The sequence below is a fragment of the Lepidochelys olivacea genome, assembly GCF_965140295.1.
Source record: "Lepidochelys olivacea isolate rLepOli2 genome assembly, chromosome: 12".
Classification (NCBI taxonomy): Eukaryota; Metazoa; Chordata; order Testudines; family Cheloniidae; genus Lepidochelys; species Lepidochelys olivacea.
This window is the reverse complement of record NC_140422.1, coordinates 40,413,318-40,434,548: the sequence shown is the minus strand read 5'-3', so window position 1 is coordinate 40,434,548 and position 21,231 is coordinate 40,413,318. Positions and strand designations below refer to the sequence as shown.

At 55.7% G+C, this 21,231-nt stretch overlaps 1 protein-coding gene across 1 annotated transcript in view; it reads right to left on the bottom strand.

The window, feature by feature from the left end:
* The window catches only part of LOC311528970 (B-cadherin-like), a 43,995-nt gene that overhangs the window by 13,568 nt on the left and 9,196 nt on the right, over positions 1 to 21,231 (bottom strand). The window contains exons 3-6 of the mRNA XM_084644518.1: positions 3,827 to 4,044; positions 2,003 to 2,146; positions 1,279 to 1,428; positions 132 to 276 (exon numbers count right to left, since the gene is read on the bottom strand). Coding sequence (XP_084500644.1) covers positions 132 to 276; positions 1,279 to 1,428; positions 2,003 to 2,146; positions 3,827 to 4,044 — 657 coding nt within the window. The remainder of the gene's footprint in view (positions 1 to 131; positions 277 to 1,278; positions 1,429 to 2,002; positions 2,147 to 3,826; positions 4,045 to 21,231) is intronic.

Here is a 21,231-nt window from a genome sequence, read left to right as displayed (position 1 = left end):
ATTCTTCAAAGCAAAATTAACCCAACACTAAAACAGTCCCTGTCTCTCTCTCTCCTTGGAGGGAACCCTCCAAAGCCACATCTCATGACCGGTGTGTCTCAGCCCCCAAGTTGGGGGCTCTGCTCACATACCTGGCTTGGCTCCTTCTTCTATGAAGCCTGTGAAGACACTCTGGGTGAACTGAGGTTTGTTGTCGTTCTGGTCACTCACAGTGATGATGATCTCCATGGGGTCCTCCACAGGCTTCCCATTCGCAGACACAGCGTGAGAAAAGAGCTGCAAAGCCAGCATGGGGTGTAAGGCACCATTCAAGCCACCCCGTGAGGCCACGAGCAGCCAGCAGCGCCCGCCAAACCCAGCCATGACTCTGAAAGCAGCGGCCATGCTTGGCTTGTGCACGGCGTTCCATGTGTCCCTGCAGAACGGGAGCCCGAGCCTGGCTGGCTTTGCCAGAAGGGACTTGCCTTCGATTCCCCAACTCCAGCTGCTGGCTGACCATCCCCACCAGGGTCTTGAGTTCACATGCAGGCCACACGGAACAGGTCCAGCATGGGGGAATTCTGCCCAGCTCAGCCTAAGCCAAGGGTTCGGACAGCAGCCTTCAAAGGGCCCATCCAGCTCCCCTCCACACTCGGAGGATAATCACTGGCTGCCTATAGACAGTGAGGTCCTGTTACCCAGGGAGGGGCCAGTCTGGGCTGTCCTGACCCGTGTGGATTTATGGTTTCTCCTCCCTGCTGGGCCAACATCGGTAATGGACATGGAGCCACTGGCCAGCCCTGCTCTGCCCAGCAGAGACCCACGGGCCCGTGACGAAGCGTCCAGCGAAGCTTTCGGAGACAGGAGGTGCACGCTGAGCGCGTCTCCAAGCAGCAGGGGCCCTGCTGAGGCAATGAGCTGGTGCTAGGCTGTCAGCACGCTCTAGGCCCGATTCTCACCGGTGCTGGGCCCCCTCAGCAGCACTCAGCACCTCGGGGAAAGAACCGGGCCTCAGGGCCAAGTGCTGACGTGGCCAAGTGACCAGGGCCGGGCACAGATCAGGAGGCAGTGCCCAGCTGGGGTCAGCACCTCCTCTCTGGCTTTACTCTGCCAGGCCTCGGGGAAGAGACCATGATGGGGGAGGGGAGGGCAGCTGCCCTCTGGACCGTGCGGTACAAGAAATGGAGTGAGACCCAGTTCATCAGAGCCTCGGGCCCCGTCCCAGCCACCTCCAAGCTCCAGGGGCCATCAGTCCCTGAGAACACGCCCCTTCTCCATCATTGGCACCCAGGGACTCACCGTGTAGTTGCTGATGTCTTCTCTGTCCAGCGGCTTCGTCACCTTTAGCTGCCCCGTCTCCCTTTCGATGATGAAGACGCCCACAGGGGGCTCGTCTGCGCCCCGCCCCGTGATGCTGTAGAAAATGTTGCTGCCGTTGTTGGATTTGATCTGGTGCCAGAGAACGGGGCAGGTCAGCCAGGGGTTTCTGAGCACGGGGGCCGCCCCAGCCTGTGCTCCCCTCCCATCTTGCCAGAATCCCTCCAGTCCCCAAGAAGCTGCCCTTCACGTTCCTGCTCAGCACCACATGCCACCCCATTTACCCCATTCGGGGATACGGCGGAGGAGGACAGGCCTGGAAGGCGGGTTTGGTGCTACACAAGCCCAGTAGCAGACAGAGGGCTTGGGGAGGTTCTGTTTGTGAATGCTGACGGAGCAGCCATCTGGGGGCAGATGGAGCCTTCCCCACAGCCCGCGCTGCATGGCCGCCCTGTGGCAGCCAGCTAGCGCACAAGACCCAGGCAATGAAATGGCTCCTCGGCCCAGCTGGATGCGCAGCCAAGAGCAAGTGGGAAGGCGGAACCAGGGCGTCAGATCCCAAGAGTTCTTCCAAACAAATGCCACCCACCCATCTCTCCACGCTCCCCCTCTGCCTTCTCCCAGCTACTCCCCTCCTCCCACCCCAAGAGTGACACACCTAACACACCACGCCTGGCTGGGATGCCGTGCCAAAGGCCTCCCATACCTGAACCAGCGACTTGGGGAAGGGTCCCCTCTCATTCTCAGGGCAGTTGATTGGAGGGATGACCCAGTCCCTCTTCTGCCTCTTCCGGCTGAGTCGGGACTCTGGGAAGATCAATATGTCTGCCTGAGCATTGGCGGGGGAGTCCTGCAGGGAGAGAGACACGGTTCACAGTGAGGTCCCTGCATTAGACACAAGGGGGCTGGAAGTTTTAACCAACCGTCCAAGATTCAGCCACACCCGTTACACAGACAAATCCAGACACTGGTTCTCCACCTTCTGCTAAGGGCTTGAGGAGCCATTCGCTGCAAGCTCTTACTAATTCACCACAGGACTGGGCTGGACCGGAACAAGCAACTGGAATTGCAGGGAACTTCGGCCTATCCCTTTTATAGCTGGGTATGGTGCTTTGTCACAAGGGACGTAACAGGCCCCAGACCCAGCTCCTTTGACTGCCACTGCACATTGAGTGGATGTTTTCAGAGAACTATCCACAGAGACTCCAAGAACTCTGTCTTGAGTGGTAACAGCTCGTTTAGACCCCATCATTCTATATATGTAGTGGGGATGATGTTTTCCAATGTGCATTACTTTGCACTTATCAGCACTTTCCTATCCACTTTCTCCACCCCAGTCATGAGTGTACAGAGCTCCGTCCTAGCCCCCTTACTCGTCCCTTCTCCAAACTGAACAGCCCCAGGCTTTTTAATCTCTCCTCCTGCAGAAGCAGTCCCATCCCCCTACTCAGTCTCGCTGCCCTTTTCTGTACCTCTTCCAATTCCAACAGATCTTTTCTGAGATAGGGCGACCAGCACCGCACGCAACATTCCAGGTGTGGGCATACCGGGGATTTATGTAGTGGCCTTAGGATGTTCTCTGGCTCCTTATCTGGCCCTTTCCTAGTGGTCCCCACCACTCTGTTCGCTTGTTTGGCGGCCGCTGCACACTGAGCAGCTGTGTTCAGACAACCAGCCACAGCGCCAATCTGAGAGCCCCGCTGCAGAGCACAGGAGCCAGAGCTGGAAGAGGTCCAAGCTCCTAACTTAGCACTAATCCTGCCCGCTGCCGAGTGTCCTTAGCTCCCGCTGACGCGGAGTAAAGGGTGCACAGCAGCTCGCAGCACCAGGCGCTTGAAATGTACAGCCTCCCTTTCACCCCACCCCTCTTCCGCTCGAGCGCGGCGGCTCCCTGGCAGGAGACTCAGCTTTGCTCGGGAGGACAGCGTCCCTGCAGTGCTGTGCTCACTCCTGCTCCTCTGCGGGACCAGAGCCTCCTGCTTCGCCTTGGCCTTTCCTCTCGCTGAGCGGTAGCGGCAATGCGCGTGACCTACAGGAGCCCACATGGAGGAGGCGGCAGAACGGAGACACCCAGGGTCAGGGACGCCCCCGCGTGGGTCTCTCCCCAGTATTCAGGAAGGGAAGCCGTGGCCCCTGGTTCCCAGCGGGCTGAAGCTAGCAAAGCCTCGCAGACGGTACCCAAGGACGCTGACTTTCCTTGCCCTCGTTCGTAGAGTGAGCCAGCCCCAGGAGAGAGCCGTGGGCTGAACGGCTGCCAGCAGCTTTATCCTGCCCAATAGCTGACAGCCGCCCCCCTCCCCCAGCGCAGCTGGCAGCGTGCCACCGGACCCCCGGGGGGCCGCCCAGGCTCTGCAAGGCGGAGGCAGCCAGGCAGTCACAGGAGAGACCGTTCTGCTGGCAGAGGATGAGCCCAGACTGGCCCGGGGCTGGCCTGAAGGGACACAATGGCCCGCAGCGGATGCTGCGTCAGATGGGCCGAGCCGGGGCAGGCGGGTCGCGCGAACCAGGCCCGCTGGGTTTGTCGCCATACCGTGTGCCGGCGGTGCCAGTGCCCCTCTCTCTTCAGGGTGACCTTGGCAGAGTGCTTCTTGCTGGCAGAGTCCCAGGCATGGATGAAAAAGCTCTTTTCGTGCCCGTGGAGCTGGAGGGGACGTTTGACTGAGACAACTCCGTCCGTGTGCACTTTGAAGCGTGTGTCATCCGACAGGTACGCCGTCCGCTTCCTTCCTGCGCAGCTCTCGAAGCTCACTGCGGAGAGAGAGACAGCAAAGCCCGGCAGGAGAAGGGGGTTAGAAGCGGAGCCACCTGCCCATCTGCATATTCCAGTCCCTGGCAGGCCAGCGAGGGCTACCCCCGCCCCGCCGGAGACCAGGACAGCCAGTAGCCGGACGTTCCTCTCTCCGGACCGAGCCCCACCCGCGCTAACCCCGCCAGCCAGGGGCCCAACGCGCCCGAGCGTCGAGATCGCGAAAGGGGACGGAAGGGGCGAACCAGCAGGTCGATGCCTCCTGGAGGGCTGGTGTTAAAGCCTGAGCTTTGCCAGCCTCCTCGCCTGTAACAGTGGGCTGAGGGCAGGAGGTTTCACTGAGCTGCCACCCACCGAGCACAGGCAGAACCCGGCTCCTTTACAGCAGCCAGCGGCATGGCAGCGCCATCCACAAGTCCGCGAGCAGTTCGGAGGCCAGGCCACAGCAGTGCAGAACATCCTGGACTCAGTGACAAGGGCCATGCCGACCCCATTCGTCGCTACGCAGCTCCCCAGCCACGAGGCCTTAGCAACTCAGCCTCACTGCTAATTGCTCTTCCGAGGCCAGGGAGAGACCGCTAGCGCCGGGCGGGGCGGTGGGGGGGTTCATTAGCAAGGTTCTCAGACTGCAGGGACACGGTGGTTGAGGAGCTAGGCTGGGCTATCACTTTAAAGGGAGGTTCTGCTGGCAGCAGTGACAGGGCCGTGAACTCCACCCTGGAGTACTGGGGCGGGAAGTGGTGACCTGCGTATTCGCAGAGTCTTCCATATAGACACCATCGGCGAGCTGTGCGGTCGATCACCTCCACTGGGACACCCAGGCCGGGAAAGCGCCTCAGCCAGTCCTCAGAGGCGGTGACCGAGCAGGTTCACATTGGAGCTAAAGGTTTCAGAGGGGGAGCCGTGTTAGTCTGTATCAGCAAAAACAACAAGGAGTCCTTCGAATCCTAGAGGATCAGGGTTGGAAGGGACCTCAGGAGGTCATCTAGTCCAACCCCCTGCTCAAAGCAGGACCAATTGCCAGTTTTTTCCCCAGATCCCTAAACAGCCCCCTCAAGGATTGAACTCATAACCCTGGGCTTAGCAGGCCAATGCTCAGAGCACTGAGCTACCCCCCCTTGTGGCACCTTAGAGACTAAACACATTTATTTGTGCATAAGCTTTCGTGGGCTACAGCTCACTTCATCAGATGCACCTTCTTGTCAACTGTCTGTAATGGAAAAGGAGGACTTGTGGCACCTTAGAGACTAACAAATTTATTTGAGCATAACCTTTCGTGAGCTATAGCCCACTTCATTAGATGCATTCAGTGGAAAATACAGTGGGGAAATTTATATACACAGAGAACATGAAACAATGGGTGTTACCATACACACTGTAACAAGAATGATCACTTAAGGTGAGCTATTACCAGCAGGAGAGCGGGGTGGGGGGGACCTTTTGTAGTTATAATCAAGGTGGGCCATTTAACGGGGGGGGGGGGGGAATAAACAAGGGGAAATAGTTTTACTTTGTGTAATGACCCATCCACTCCCAGTCTCTATTCAAGCCTAAGTTAATTGTATCCAGTTTGCAAATTAATTCCAATTCTCTCCTTGGAGTCTGTTTCTGAAGTTTTTTTTGTTGAAGAATTGCCACTTTTAGGTCTGTAATCGAGTGACCAGAGAGACTGAAGTGTTCTCCAACTGGTTTTTGAATGTTATAATTCTTGACGTCTGATTTGTGTCCATTTATTCTTTTACGTAGAGACTGTCCAGTTTGACCAATGTACATGGCAGAGGGGCATTGCTGGCACATGATGGCATATATCACATTGGTAGATGTGCAGGTGAACAAGCCTCTGATGGTGTGGCTGACGTGATTAGGCCCTATGATGGTGTCCCCTGAATAGATATGTGGACACAGTTGGCAACAGGCTTTGTTGCAAGGATAGGTTCCTGGGTTAGTGGTTCTGTTGTGTGGTGTGTGGTTGCTAGTGAGTATTTGCTTCAGGGTGGGGGGCTGTCTGTAAGCAGTGCTTACATCTGATGAAGTGAGCTGTAGCTCATGAAAGCTTATGTCAAATAAATTTGTTAGTCTCTAAGGTTTCAGAGTAACAGCTGTGTTAGTCTGTATTCGCAAAAAGAAAAGGAGTACTTGTGGCACCTTAGAGACTAACCAATTTATTTGAGCATGAGCTTTCGTGAGCTACACCGATGAAGTGAGCTGTAGCTCATGAAAGCTCATGCTCAAATAAATTGGTTAGTCTCTAAGGTGCCACAAGTCCTCCTTTTCTTTTGTGAATACAGACTAACACGGCTGCTACTCTGAAACGGTCTGTAATGGGCCACTCTCTTACCACTTCAAAAGTTATTTTTCCTCCCTTGGTATCCTGCTGTTAATTGATTTAACTCGTTACACTGACCTCACACTTGGTAAAGCAACCCCCATCCTTTCATGTATTTATACCTGCTTCTGTATTTTCACTCCATGTAGCCGATGAAGTGAGCTATAGCCCACGAAAGCTTATGCCCAAAATAAATTTGTTAGTCTCTAAGGTGCCACACGTCCTCCTCGTTGTTTTTACTAGAGCTAAAGCAGATGCTGCCCAAGGGCTGCTTTGGAGCAATGTTGCCTGACCTGAGATCTCAGACATGACAGATGCCATCAGCACCCTTCTCGAAAGAGAGGCATCACTCCTGTATTCTTCCAGGTGCCATAACCGCCCATCCAGTCCTAGGCTGCTTCTAATCAAAGCTACAGGCCCTGCTTCCAACAGCCAACCGCCCGCTCCCCCGCCCCGGGGATGCTGTAGAGGCACAGAACTGAGGGGACCTGTGCCAGTGAGTCTCAGCCTCCAGCTGAGGTGCCAGTCTCAGCCAGAGGGCGCCCGTGCCCCAGTCTCCTTGGCCCACGTGCCCCGGGCACAGCAGCACCTTTGACAAAGCAAACAAAGCGACGTTCCCCTGAGTCGGTGCCAGCAGCACAAACCGCAATGCTGGGCTCTGGGAACTGCCCTGGTCTCCTCAGGGTTGGTTTAAAATGGGTTTCACTGGGAGTGAGAGAGTTATGGTGGGTTTCGTGGGGCCCACGCTGGGACTATCTGGTCATGAGCCTGGGCGGGCACGGCCGGGCTGGGCGCTCTGGAGGCCCAGCCATCCTGCGCTGCTGGCACAGGCTGGAAGGGGATTCCTGTAGCTCGCAGCCCGGGAGCCGCTGGGGCGGTTTGCTGCACCCTCTCCTCGAAATCATACCCTGACCGGGGCACCAGCAACTTTATTTATGGGGAGGGCGGGGGCCGCCAGCTGCTGTTCCAGACTCCACTTATCCCACATTTATTAATGCATGCCCCAACTTTGGGGAGGGGGGAGGGGAGGGGAGTTGTCTTCCCCATGCCTGGTCAATGCTGAATGCAGGCTTCCCTCCCCTCACTTCCCCTCCGCCCCCAGCACAGCAGGGAGTCCCAGGTGCTGTCTAAGCCCAGGGCTAATGGCAGCCCCGCTGCTTTGTCCTCACAGCTCCAAGATCAGCAGGAAATGGCTGCAGGACCCCACGCCCTCCCCTCCCCCAGGAAGCCGGGTGATTAACCTGGGAAGGGAAGGTCTGGAATGCGGCTGCTCCCACTCCAGGCAAACATCCCAAGTGGTTACAGTGAACGTAGGTGAGACCCACCTGCCTCTTTCCGGGGGTCAGCCCCCCAGAGCTCCGACTCAGCCGGGGGCTCCTTGCCCCAACTCCCGGATCTCACCCCGAGGAAATGAAGCATTGTCTAATAAGGACCCCCCCGCAGAGCCCATCCCAGCTAGTGCACTAGGTTATTAATGCTCTGCCCGGTGAGAGCCAGGCGGGGGCGGGTCACTAAAAGCTTTCACAGTACAGCCCTGCTTTAATGGCCTCTCAGGCTCTCCTTGCTAGGCCTGCCAGCACCAAACAGGGAGCAGTTCAGGGGGGCGGGCTCCACAACCCGCAGCCCCCAGCTGGAGAAGGGACAAGCAGGGTGAGCCAGTGCCCCTCCGACTTGGGTCACCTCCCACTGCTGGCCCCTGCTCAGCATCGTGTCCGCACAGCTGTACGACAGGGGCGGGAAATGCATCCTAGCAGGGCCCAGACAATCGATAGCGCAGCCTTCAGAGGAACAGCGACATTAAAAGCAAAAGCTGCCAGGGGCGCGGAGTGGGCCGCTGGCTGCCAGGGGCGCGGAGTGGGCCGCTGGCTGCCAGGGGCGCGGAGTGGGCCGCTGGCTGCCAGGGGCGCGGAGTGGGCCGCTGGCTGCCAGGGGCGCGGAGTGGGCCGCTGGCTGCCAGGGGCGCGGAGTGGGCCGCTGGCTGCCAGGGGCGCGGAGTGGGCCCCGCACATCAGAGCAAGCACTGCAGGCATGAGCAGGACTTTCCAGCCAGCCACGGCAGAGGCTCCCTTCACCGCCCATCTTGCAGTTACACAGCAGCACAACTCAAGAACTTTTTGCTTCTCGGGCTGTGAAGCGTCAGACCCAGAGCAGATCCAATACCCCAAAGTGCTCACGTGCGCCGGGACAGTAAGGGCGGCGGGGGGGGGGGAGTGAGGCAGCAAAGTGAGGAACTAGGGGTGCGGCCACACCCCCAGCTTGAAGCGGTTTCCATCATACGCAGGGTTTACAGCTTGGTTCAGTGGCTCTCAGCACCCCCACTGTACAAATTATTCCAGCACCCTGCCAAAGTTATGGGGACAGAAAATCTTTCAGGGGACCCGCTACTCCACTATCCGAACAGGAGATTTTCTTTCTCCCTATTCTCCTGCTGAAAAAGAGGGGTCTTTGTTATCTGCCCTCTTTCCCCCATAAAAGCCATGACTAACAGTCGGCTGCATCTGGGAAGGAAGCCGGGCTGGTTTGAAACAGAACTTTGACCACAGAACCACTCCCAGGGCGGGTAAAAGTGCTACATTCACTGTCCCATCCACCAGCCCGAGGGCACAGCGGAAACGCATGCAATTCTCTCATCTGTCCACATTTATGGTAGCATGAGTCCTCTGCCTGTGGAAGTGGTTTTGTTTGCTTCTCATGAGCAATGTACAATGGGGAATGTTTCTCCGTCTCTAAACATCTAACCCATTGGTTCTCAAACTGTGGGTTGGGACCCTGTTTTAATGGGGTGGCTGGGGCTGGCTTAGACTTGATGGAGCTTGGGGCTGAAGCCTGAGCCCAACTGCCTGGGGCTGAACCCCTTGGGCTTCAGCTTTGGCCCCCCTGCCCAGGTTGGCAGGGCTCAGGCTCCGGTCTCCGTTCCAGGGTCATGTAGTAATTTTTGTTGTCAGAAGGGCTTGCAGTGCGATGAAGTTTGAGAACCCCTCAGCCCTAGAGGAGCTCTCGCCTCCTTAGGTGGCAGATCCCTTAGCAGACGAGCGGCCTCACTGGCCACCAGCACTGAGGCAGGTCGCCCTCCGTGCATGCTCCCAAAGACCCGTTAAGAGCAGGTGGCAGCTGGCTGGATACATGAATGGAAGGGTGCTTGCACCTAGCTCCCCCCCGCAGGCTACGGTCACTGCTATTTTGCGTAACAGCCTACGGCCAATTCCCTCCCACTAAGTATTAGAAACAAACGAGTGTTGGGAAGTTCAGCATCAGTCCATGTTGCTGGGAACCAAAGAGCTTCGCCATTAGCACCATGACACCCAAGCAAGGGAGCGGGGCGGTTTTGGCAGAAACCAGCGTGGGACGTTCTGATTCCAAGCAAAGAAGGCTTTTGGATGCGTTGTGTGTTGTAAAAGCCTCACTTTGTCATGGAGAAGAGTTAGCTCGATGGCCAGACGCCGACGCCGACGCCGCCCCCGGGCCGAGAACCCCAATCAGGGTTAGAGAGCGTGCAGTTCTTCCATCACAGAGGAACGGTGGGTGGAGCAGTTTGCAGCGTACCTGACTTTTCTACACCCAGACTTCCTAAAAACCTGATTAGTTAAACTGAGGCAAACCCCTAGGGGGAAACTCAGCTGGTTTAAAACCGGTGACATTAGGCCCAAGCTCAACCATAGATTTATCACTGAAAGTTACACAGATAAGCCAGATTTAAACCCCGTGAGTGTCCACACCTGTTTAACCCATCACACCTTTCCTTAAACCAGCACTGGTGCATGAGCAGACCAGCCCATCACCCAAGTGACAGTCTCTGCACACACTGAATGGACTGACAGCCCCTGAAGGCCTCTGCCACCACCCGTGGACCAGGCTTTCCTCAGCTCACAGGGGAATGGGGCATTTTCCTTCGGGGTGTGGTGGGCTCTGCCTGACTTTGGCAGGTGCAGATTGGTCAGTCAGAATTCTGCACTGGAAGCAGATCAGCTGCAGGGGCAGCACCCAGATCGCAGGGGAGTTCCTGTTACCACTTCTCTACTCCTTATCATGCCCTGCAAGTCAGTATTCCCAGAATGTCCATTCTGTGGGCTTTCCAGAGTCACTGCACTTGTCTGGAGACAGGCCTAGAAGCTAAAGGAAGCCCAGAACCAAGCACCCTTAGCACGCAGCTCAGGCTGTCCTGGACTGCACACCATCACTCCGACAAGTGCTTTGTAAGACAAAAAAGATCTAAGCCCCTTATAGCAGGGGCTCAGTTCTCCCACCCTTGCTCTCACTGAGCAGCTCCACTGGCTCACTGAGCAAGGGGAGCAGGATCTGGCCCCTGGCTACTGGGATCCAGGTCAGTCCCCAGCATGACAAAATGCATAAGAATCCAGACTGCAATTTTCAGTATTGATCTTCAGTGAAGCCAGGGAGTCCATGGCCACGCACCAAGTCAGCCACTGCAGAGCTTGGTTTCAGCCACATTCTTGCCATGCTGGACAGAAGAGCCAGGTCCCAGGTTCGGTTGTGCATTTCCCCACCTGTGACCATTGGGGGAAGAACCCCAGCCCGGGGTGTTTCCAGGGAAGGCTCCGGGGGAGGAAGATGCATTCCACTTCAGTGATGTCACATGAGTGGGGGGGGAAGAGGGGGACTGTTAAAAGGTTCCTGGACAAACAGACTTTTGTTTGTGGGATTGTTTCTGCGCTGAGTCTGGGAACAGAGGTTTACTGTAACTAATGGCCCAGGTATGATTCCATTGCATGGGTTAGAGCCTTCAGAAGTGGCTTTGATCACCTAGTGACACAGCCTGAAAAGTACCTGCTCCTTTCCCACCCAAGCACTGAGACCAAGGGAAGCATCCCTCAGAAAGGCATCCCTTCAGAGTCACTTCGTCACCACCGGGAGCTTCTCTCACAGTAAATTCTGGGATGGGACCCATTTCGGGAGCAGAATGCTGCTTGGGAGCGGTTTGCAGGAGCCAGCACCCCGGAGAGTGGGCTCAGACTCCCCAGGTGCGGCCAGACGGAGCATGGCCTGCTGTGCAGTGGCTCTAAGCAGCAGAGGTATGGAAGAGCTCTGCCTGTTAAGGGCCACTGAGATAGACCCAGGGAAAACTTCTCCCTAGGAAGAGGGGATGCACTGCCGGCAGCCACGCAGAGGGATTGGGAGATGACTGGCCCAGACTCCTCTCAGGAGGCCACGTGGCCCCAGGAGAGGAGCATGTCCAGGTTCAGACACAGGGGCCAAGCAACTGCAGCGGGCAAGGACGGAGCAGACTTTGCGAGTCCCTGCAGAGAAGCAGAGGCAAAAACAGCTCACCGGCCCGAGAAAGATTCCCGCCTGTGTGCAGCTTGACCCTGCTGCCACGCAAGGAAACAGGACGGGCCTGCACAGTGTAAAACAAGTTACACGAAGACAATTCCTTGAGTCAGCATCACCGATTTCTCATCCAGACAGAAGCCACCCTGCAGAGCCCCGGATTCTGGCTACCAAAGGGGAACAAGCACCATCACAGCACTCTGGCATACCTGCTTCTGGACAGCCCAAGCCTCTGAGCTCCACACTCCAGGAATCTCTATTGAAGCACTCATCCCGGTCTCTCTAGCGGAAGGGCGGGTTGTCTTTATTACAGAGAAACTGAGCAGCAGCGAGGTTAAGTGACTTGTGCAAGGTGTCTCTGCAAGCCAGCGGCAGAGCCAGGAACAAACCCCCAACTCTCCTCCCCCCCAGTCCTGTGCTCTACTCCGGGATACATCGCTGGCCCTTATTTCGTGATGGAAGTTTGAGCCTTTCCACTGGAAAGCGTGCAACAACATTCTCTAGAGAAGCCAACCAGTGGGGTAGCAAATGTTTCCATTAACCATCAGAGTTGGAAGGCTGGGAGCCCCACTGGTTTTGAATTTCACCACAGTTCAAAGGCTGGGAGGCCAGTTAATGCTCGGCATGAGGCATCCTCAGAGATGACTGGCTAATTCAGCCAGGGGAAAAGCTTGTGCAGACGCCCTAGGTCCCAGAAGGGCCTTGGAGGACAAAAGGAGAAGAGCTTTATTGTTGTACCCAAAACAAAGAGCGAGCCCCAACAGGACATAAAGCCTAGAGTTGGAAGAGACCAAGTGGGTCTCCCCCAGGGCTGGTGCAGGATCTCTCTACTGAACATTCTCTGTCCAGCTTGTTCTAAGAGGTGGCAGATTAGAGTTTTGTGGGGCCCTGGGATGGGGAAATGGGGTTGGGGCACAGGGGCACAGCCTGCTCCGCCCAGCCAGCGCTCCTGCTGGGGAGCGGGGTCGGTCAGGGTGCAGGGGTGCCCATTTTTCTGGGGCTCCTGGGCACAGGCTCCGTTGGCCCAGTGGCTAATCTGCCACTGATTGTAAGAAGTGTCCCACCAGACAGGCCTCCCTTGCTTTGTTGTGGATAGCAAGAGAGCGGGGTGGGGTGGGAGCCAAAGGGAAGAATACATCTCGTTGTTACATACGTGTGTGTGTAGTGAGTTTGTACAGCACCTAGCACACCAGGGTCCTGATCCATGACTGGAGCCCCTCGGTGCTACCGCAACACAAACAGTGACCCTAATCCCCACTCTGACCAGCTTCTCCACCAGCTTTCTCCGGATACTCAGCCTGGATTTTTCCTTTCATTTGCTCTATCTAGCCAGCTCTGGTGTATTCTATGTAGAGGGGAAACACTTCTTCCCAAGCCAGAGCCCTGAGCAACGAGATGTGAGAGTTGTTAGTAGCTAAGTGCCTGCAGGATGGCCACTGACTCCAATGGAGCAGGATCAAGCCCTTAGTTTTCCTGCTGACAAGTCATAAAAATATCCAGCCCTTGTAAATCGCCAGCCTCAAGAGATAAGGTGGGTGAGATCATATCTTTCATTGGACCAATTTCTGGTGGTGAGAGAGACAAGCTTTCGAGCTTACACACCACCAGAAGTTGGTCCCATAAAAGCTATTACCTCACCCATCTTGCGTCTCTAATATCCTGGGCCTAACCAGACTACAACTGCAGCCTCCATGCCTGTCTTTTAGCCTCCTGCAGCAGAGAGTTACATAGGTGAACTGTATAAACCACCATCCTTCTATTTGCTCTAGGCTTACTGCTCTTCCAGTTCTTTCGGTGCTCCCCTTTTTCCCCACTGCTCAGACTATGGGACAGAACAAGAGGAGGAAAGGAGCACTTGCCACTGGGTTTTCCATAATTGAATTCCCTAGTCCTCCAGCTCCTCCCTTTAGGGCTAAATAACCACCATGTCCCTGCTCTCTTCCTTTGCCATCTTGGAACGAAGACTGCAGCAAGATTTTAGACCCTGACAACTGGAAAGTGAAACTGACTAGACGCTATAAACAAAAGCCTGTGTAAGGGACCCGGCAGTTTATCGTCACTGTTTACTCCCCTGCTTTGGGTCATCAGCACAAATGGTGAAAAGTAAGTTTGACTTTTAAACCTCTTTCAGTCCAACAACCTAAGGGAAGGAAATGGGTTTAAAAAATGTTTCAGCCTGACTGTGTCCCTAAGGTGAAGGCAGCGCTCCAGACGTGGACAGACTATTGTCTGATGGACACAGAGAACACTCTATTCAGTCTTACAAAAGATAGAACACCCCTCGCATCCCCTTTGCTTTCACGGCTACGGGGCAGCGAGAAGTCCGTGGAGAGCACGGCCGCCATCCTGTCGTAACGGGGCCCTGAGCAGATTTCAGATAGCATAGGCAGCTCAATGTGCATTACGTAAATGGAGGAAGGCAGCTAAACATCTTCTCTAACGTACAGTTTACTTCTGCCTTTGCTCATGCACAACTTGCTGATCCACCCTGGAGTCAGAACGCTTACCCGGCAAACCTGTATGTGTAAACAGGAGCCTGCCCTTGTGAAACGCTGACACCTATCAGAATAGCAGCCGTGTTTGTCTGTATCCGCAAAAAGAACAGGAGGACTTGTGGCACCTTAGAGACTAAAAAATTTATTTGAGCATAAGCTTGTGTGAGCTACAGCTCACTTCATCGAATGCATGCAGTGGAAAATACAGTGGGGAGAGATCTGTAATCACAAAGAACTGCTCAAAGGGATCAAGAGAATAAAGAATTTTCCATGATGCATTAAATGGACAAAGTCACAATTCTGCCTGAACTTAATCACTTCTGTAACAAGTAACCCCTGAGAGCCCATCATTGAAAGATCAGAGCAAAGCACTTGGTTTCCCAGGGTTTTTTTACTTGGTGCAATTAACTGCAGTTTGTACACAGTCAGGTTTATTTCTTCCCCTGTAGATTGTGTTCTTTCCCCTCCCCTTGGGCAGCGGCGGAGAAGAGCAAGCTTGTGTTTGTTTTGTTAAAGAGCAAACTATGGAAAACGCACACAAATCGGTGGGGAACTCTAGGGCAGGTGTACCATTGAAACCACTTTTAACTCATTCTTTGCAGTTGACTTAATTCCCCAGTGATGGGTTCCTTTGAACAAAAGCAAACAATCAATCAGAGGATTAAATCCACACCCTGCCAATTTCACACTGGTTTCTTCTCTCACCCAGAAAGCTGAATTCCACTCAGTATCAATGCGTCATTTGCACTCAGAGGTCAACCCATGCCTACCACCAGGCTAGCTAAAGGAAAACTCTTTGAAGTCATTAGAATAACATCGTTCCAATTCAATCCAAAACGCAGGACGTCTCATCATCTCCTCCAGCAGCAATTTGCAATGGGCTTCTTCCATGGGCCGTGGGTGAACCCCTGGCTTGGGGAGGTTAGCCCCGCAGCCATGCCCCTTCCACCCGAGGCCCCGCCCCTTCCACACCCACCAGAGCCTAGCCCCCACTGTGGCCACTGGCCCCTGCCTCAGGCTAGTGCCCCCAGCCCCCCGGTGCGCCGGAGAGCCGGGCAGCACGGCCCCAGCCTCCCCAGGTCGCACCGTCAGGGCCGTGCCACCAAGCCCAACTCATGGCCGTGCCACCAAGCCCAACTCATGGCCGTGCCACCCCCCTGCCCCTGAAGGCACCCTCTGGCCCAACCCCAGTGTTGAGCAGGCCAGCAAGCAGGCGGCACGGCCCCAGCGCCAGGAGGACGGGTGACATGGCATGGCCCCGGGGGCGTACTGCGGCCCCCAGGCTGCCTTCCCCTGCCCCTGACACAGAGGGAATAGCAGGCAGGATGGGGCCTGGGGGTGGAGCATGGGTGGAAACACGTCAGGCTGTTTGGGACAGCAGATCCTTCCCATGCCTATGATACCCGCCGCCTGTGGCTTCTTCACTGCAGTGTTGCCAGGGTACAATGTTAAGGACTAGATCAGCGGTTCTCAAACTGTGGGTCAGGACTCCAAAGTGGGTCACAAACCTGTTTTAATGCGGTCGCCAGGGATGGTGTTAGACTTGCTGGGGCAAAGCCGAAGACCAAGCTCCACCGCCCGGAGCTGAAGCTAAAGTCCAAGCCCCACCACCTGGGGCCAAAGCCAGAGCCCAAGGGCTTCAGCCCTGGTGGCGGGGCTCAGGTTACAGGCCCCTCACCTGGGGTTGAAGCCCTTGGGCTCTGGCTTTGGCCACCCTGCCCAGGACAGCTGGGCTCGGGCAGGCTCAGGCGCTGGTCCCCCTTCCTGGGGTCGTGTAGTAATTGTTGCTGTCAGAAGGGGGTTGTGGTGCAATGAGGTTTGAGAACCCCTGGACTAGATCCAGTCTTGCAGCAACACTCCCTGCCCACAGGTTTTGGGATGTACTCCCAGGGACGTACCAGGGGATGATAATGCAGGTAACAATCAACACAAACCAAAGGGAAAACATCTCACACCACACCTAAATGGGGGGGACACAGCCCCATGGCTCACTCAGTCCCACAGCAGGATAGGGCAGGCACCACAGAACAGAACATGTTCAGACCTTCCCATTCCTGCACGGCGAGCAAACAGTGGGAAAGGTTTAGAGTTAGTGGTGCTGATTTGCCTGCAACACATGCAGGCTTCCCAGTGACAAGAGCACTGTGAGGACACCCCGCTGCTCTCAGGAAAAGGAAGGTGCCAATTTCTGCATGTCAGTTCGTCCTGGGAATTGCCTGTGCACCCCAGAGGGCAGCCTTGCACCCTGTGGGGGGCGGGGAGGTGCCACGAGGGTTCTGGGGTTTACAGCACTTTGAGCCTGGCTGCTGGAAACACTCTCATGGCTAAAGCTGCCTTTGCATCCTCCATAGCCTTGGTGTCTGTTTCCAGGGTGTGGTAAGACACAACCTTTTGTTCCATCAAGGCAATATGCTGACATGGCATTGGCATGGTTTGCTTAAAGGCTTTAGCAGTCAGCTCTACTTCGTTACAGGGAGCTGCGCTGTGTGTGTGTGGGGGGGAAATCTAACGAGGTGGCAGGTTACAGCGGTTGCTACCAGCACACGCGCCTCAGACACCCCCCGCAGCAGCCAGCGCTCTCATATTTGTGGGTCTGCATGCTGGCTTGTGCCCCACTCAAAGCGGGGGGGGGGGGGGGCACGAATCGCACACGCAGGTAAGGGGGCTGAGCCAATGGAGAAAGGTTGGCAAATCCCAAACACACACACTGTCTGAAGGGATAGGTCATGGTCTTGTGGCCGGCAGGCCAGCTGGCGTTTTGACGACACAAGCAGCAGGGCAAGGGTCCAAACCCCGCGTAGCCACACAGTGTCCCCTCACTGGGAACCCTGGATCCGCTGAACAGCCCCGTCTCCTAGCAGGACTGCGAGGTCCCTTCCGCTCCACAGGCTTGTATCGCCTGGGTCTCTTTCTGACGTGCCCAGTGGCGCTCTGGCTTTTGAGCTGCTGGCTGCAAGGGGATCTCCGTCCACACTCCCCGACAGCCAGAAGGGCCCCACTGAGCACAGCCAACAGATGAACACAGTCCTGCAGCCAGGGGACCTGCCGTCGGGCTCTTGGACAGAGCCGATGTACCCCTCCAGCTGCGAGCGTTGGTTCTCCCACAGGTCAGGAACACAAGTCACCAGGACAGAGTGCTAATGGGGCCTGTCTCCTTTATTTATGCTAGGCCATACAGGGAATTAAATCATGCTGGGAGAGCGGCTTTTCCCGGACCTGGATATTACAATAGACCCGACGATGGGAGGGGAAGGCAGGAGTGAGCATGTGGTTACCTTTTCCTACGAGCTGCGGGTCCCTAGGAAGAGCTTGTCCATGGGGTAAGAGACAGGGGGCCCAGTGTCTCCAATGCCTGCTGAATTTTTACTGAAGTCAGACAAACCTATGCAGAACCAGCTGTCACAGCCGGCAGCTCCCGATTGGCCAAACGGCTCCTGGAGTTTGGGTGCCCCTAAAGCCGAGGCAGGGTCTCTATGGCAAGAGACCCCCAGGGTTCCCAATATGAAAAGGGGGCATCCCATCCTGGGCGCAGTCTGCAGCTGACAGGAGCTGCCTCCTCTGGGTGCCGCGCAACTCCCCACCTCTGCGCAGGAGAAACTCTTCCCAGGGACCCGCCAGGGGGCTGCTGCGGGGAAGTGACTTGGCGACTCCCCCGGCCACCCCGCAGCCCAGGGGCATTGGGCTGCTGCAGGAGCAGCCTGTCAGATGGGGCAGAACAAATCCCAGCCACATCCTGCTGATCTCAGCCCCCTCTGCCATTGCGGGATGTCAGACGGGCCTCTCCACACCTGTGCAAGCCGTAGCGGCAGAAAGCTAGGGATTATATGCAAATACAATGCGCTAATATGTATCATTTACATAAATCCCACAGGTCATTAAAGCATTTGCTTCCTTGCCCACCCTCAAGCCAGCCATCATTCCCTCCCAACCACTTCCCCTTCTGTTCCACCCTTTGCTCTCTCCTGCCTCTCGGCCAGGAGCGTGGCCTCCACCAGCCACAGGCAGATGGCTCAAGTGACATCCTCCATCTCCCCTCTTCCCCCCCCCCCCCCACACACTGTGTGTCGCTGTATTTGCATCTGTAGGGCTACAGGCAGGGTGGGGGCTATGCTCTAGCAGGAGTCTGGCATTCAGACCCTGGAGGATTCTAGCCATTCGGACTCTCCCCCCAGCATTTTGTAACCACTGAGATGCAGCCCAGATGGGCCTCCCCACTGGGAGAAGAAGTGGCTGGTTGGGCCCCCCGGATGGGGACCCTCCCAGCCAGGCAGGGAGATTTAATGCACTTACTTTTGCGTGCTTCCTCCCCTGGCCGTGGCCAGCGTTAATGTACGCGGCTGGAGTTGCAGCGCCCCACCCCAGAAGCGAGGGGGCTGTTCTTTCAAACCCCAAGCCAGGACGCTGGGTGTGAGCGCTGGGGTTAGGAAAGAGGCTCCAGCAAAGAAGCAATTCGTTCAAACCGTGCGGGTGTCGCCACCGATGGCCTCCCGCTCAGCTGCCTCCTGCGTGCGGCTCTCAGAGCAGAGGAACTTTCCCAGTCGCTCAGGGTATGTCTACACTACCCACCGGATCGGGGGGAGGGGGATGGGGGGGCAAGGGGCAGGCGGAGTCGACGGGGCAGTGGCAGCAGTCGACTCACGGCGGTGAAGACACCGCGGTGAGTCGGTCTAAGCATGTTGACTTCAGCTACGTTATTCACGTAGCTGAAGTTGCGTAACTTCGATCCATCTGCCCCCCAGTTCAGACCAGGGCTAAGTGTCTGAACAGGTTTCTCAGGAAACACGGAACCAGTGGTGTGGCCGTTCGCTCGGCACGAAGGAACAGCCCCGAGAGGCTCTGGGCTCCTTCAGCCTCGCTCTGCACCCCAAACCCTGCTCACCACACTGAACGCTCATTCCACGGTGCGGCTTCTTCCTGGCAAACTGAGGAAACTCTGCTGGGTACAGCAGGGTCTTGAACAAACACCAAAACATTTTAATCCAGTGGAAAGTGTGGAGAAGTTCCTGGGATGCCAAGACCTCCTCGAAAGAACTGGGACTGTCTGGTGGTGAGACAAGGACACGGTCACTTTACCCGGAGGTAGCTGCATTCCAGAGATGTGCACAGGGATTCTCTTTCAACTTAGCACACATTTTATTGGGTTTCCATAGCACTGAGATACAAAATGGACCTCAATTTAATATCTTTGTCGCTCCTGGGCACAAGAAGAGTCCAGTCCAGTTCAGAATTTTTCCAGTGTGAAAAATAATCATGAGTTTTTATATTGCCAGCATGTCCCCCAGGTTTTTTTTTTAAAACCCCAGATGATGGGGATAAATGATCTCCCAGGCCCCCCACAGTGATCTGGAACAGAGTCTAGTCTCAACTAACGAGCAGGACATTAGTTCTTTAGATTTCAAATACCGATTTTCCAGAGGGAGGCTCAGTAATAGACCCAGGGAGTCACTGGTAAGTTACAGCCAGCAGAACCTTTCATTTGTTTTCATAGTGGTTTCCAAAGTGTTTCCATTTTAGGGAACACTCATCAAAAATGTATGAAATCCTTCTCAATTCATGCTACAGAGTTTGCAAAGCTCTGGGATCCAGCAACATATAATGCAAGATCATTATAATAATGAGACACTTGCCACTTTCTCCATCACATAATGCAAAGTTGAGTTAGTCTATGGCTGTGTTTAAGGGTGTCTTAAATCCATAAGAGGGATGGGAGGTGGGCAGCGAAGGATTTCCCCACACAGAAATCACAGGTGAAGTAGGAAAGTCCCTAAATTTCATTTCATTTTCCATTTCAATCCAGTCTCAGAATGACTCCCACATCTGTTCTTCCTGCAATAAACCTTCTGGGTGAGAGTAGATGCTTTGGACAATTAAGGCAACAGCCACATTAGGCAAAGACTCAGAGCTGCCCTCCCGCTCGCCATGCGCGGGCAGAAAAGGTTCCCGAAACACCGTCCACGTCCTCACTCTGCCCATTCCTACCCACGTGCCAGCGAGGGGCAGCCTGGTCGCAGGGGGACGCGAGGTTCCATTCCTGGCTCAGCCACAGGCTCGCTTTGTGACCTCGGCCTGGTCACTCGCTCTCTGGGCACCCATCCCCCCACCTGCAGACCGGGGAGAGCAATATTTGCTCTCCTCGGTGGGGGGCCTGGAGGCGAAAAGTGCTCAGGCTTAGAGACCTACAGGCCCAGGCTAAGCACGAAGCGAAGTGGAGGGTTACAGACGCCAACCGACCCCTGAACGGCGCCCAGGCACCGCCTCCAGCCCAGGGGAATGGGGTGGGACGCCCCTTTGGAGGGAGTCAGTGCTGCTCGTACTCCTAGAGAGAGGGGAGATGAGATGTTCTCCTTCTCCCCTCTGCACGCTGGCTCCCCAGCCCCCCTGCTCTGGGCCAGGAGGATGTGCCCAGGGAGCGTGCTGTAGAAAATCTCACGTTGGCCCAAGAGAAGAGAGAGAACCGCCCCTGGCCACCGGGAGCCTCTGAATGGAGGCCAACCGACTTCTTCTTTAAATTGGAGAGAAGCAGCCGCTAAACCTGTTTCTCCAGGAAGCCTGGCTGGAAAGAAAGTGCATTCCTGCCCAGCCACACCCAGACAGCACACAGCAGGGTTCACTTTTACCCTGGTCCCTGGCCAGTCAGATTCCTCCTCCCGCAGGACAGGTGCCCGGAAGCACTACGGAGCGATCCTCGCACAGCACAGGAGCCCAGCCAGGCAGCGTCAGGGCACTGGATTGAGGTTCATGTGGATTTCCCTCCAACCCTCTTGCCTGCTCTGGTGCCCAGGGAACAAACCGACAGAATTTGCCACAGAATGGAGCCACTCAGTTAGAAACTCCTGTAACTCAGCTCTGCAGAGACGGAGCAGCTGCCGCTAAGAGCGGGGTCTGGAGGGGTTTTGTAGATTTAAAAAAAAAAAAAAAAAAATTCAAGATAGAAGCAAAAGAGTTGATGCGTTAGCCACTCAGACAAATGGCTGCATTAGGCTCCTGCGGGATGCACTAACCCACATTCTAATCAACTTTAAACAGCAAAAGGCCAAGATATTAGACACTGAAAAGTGGCTTCTGGCCCACGCAGAACTACT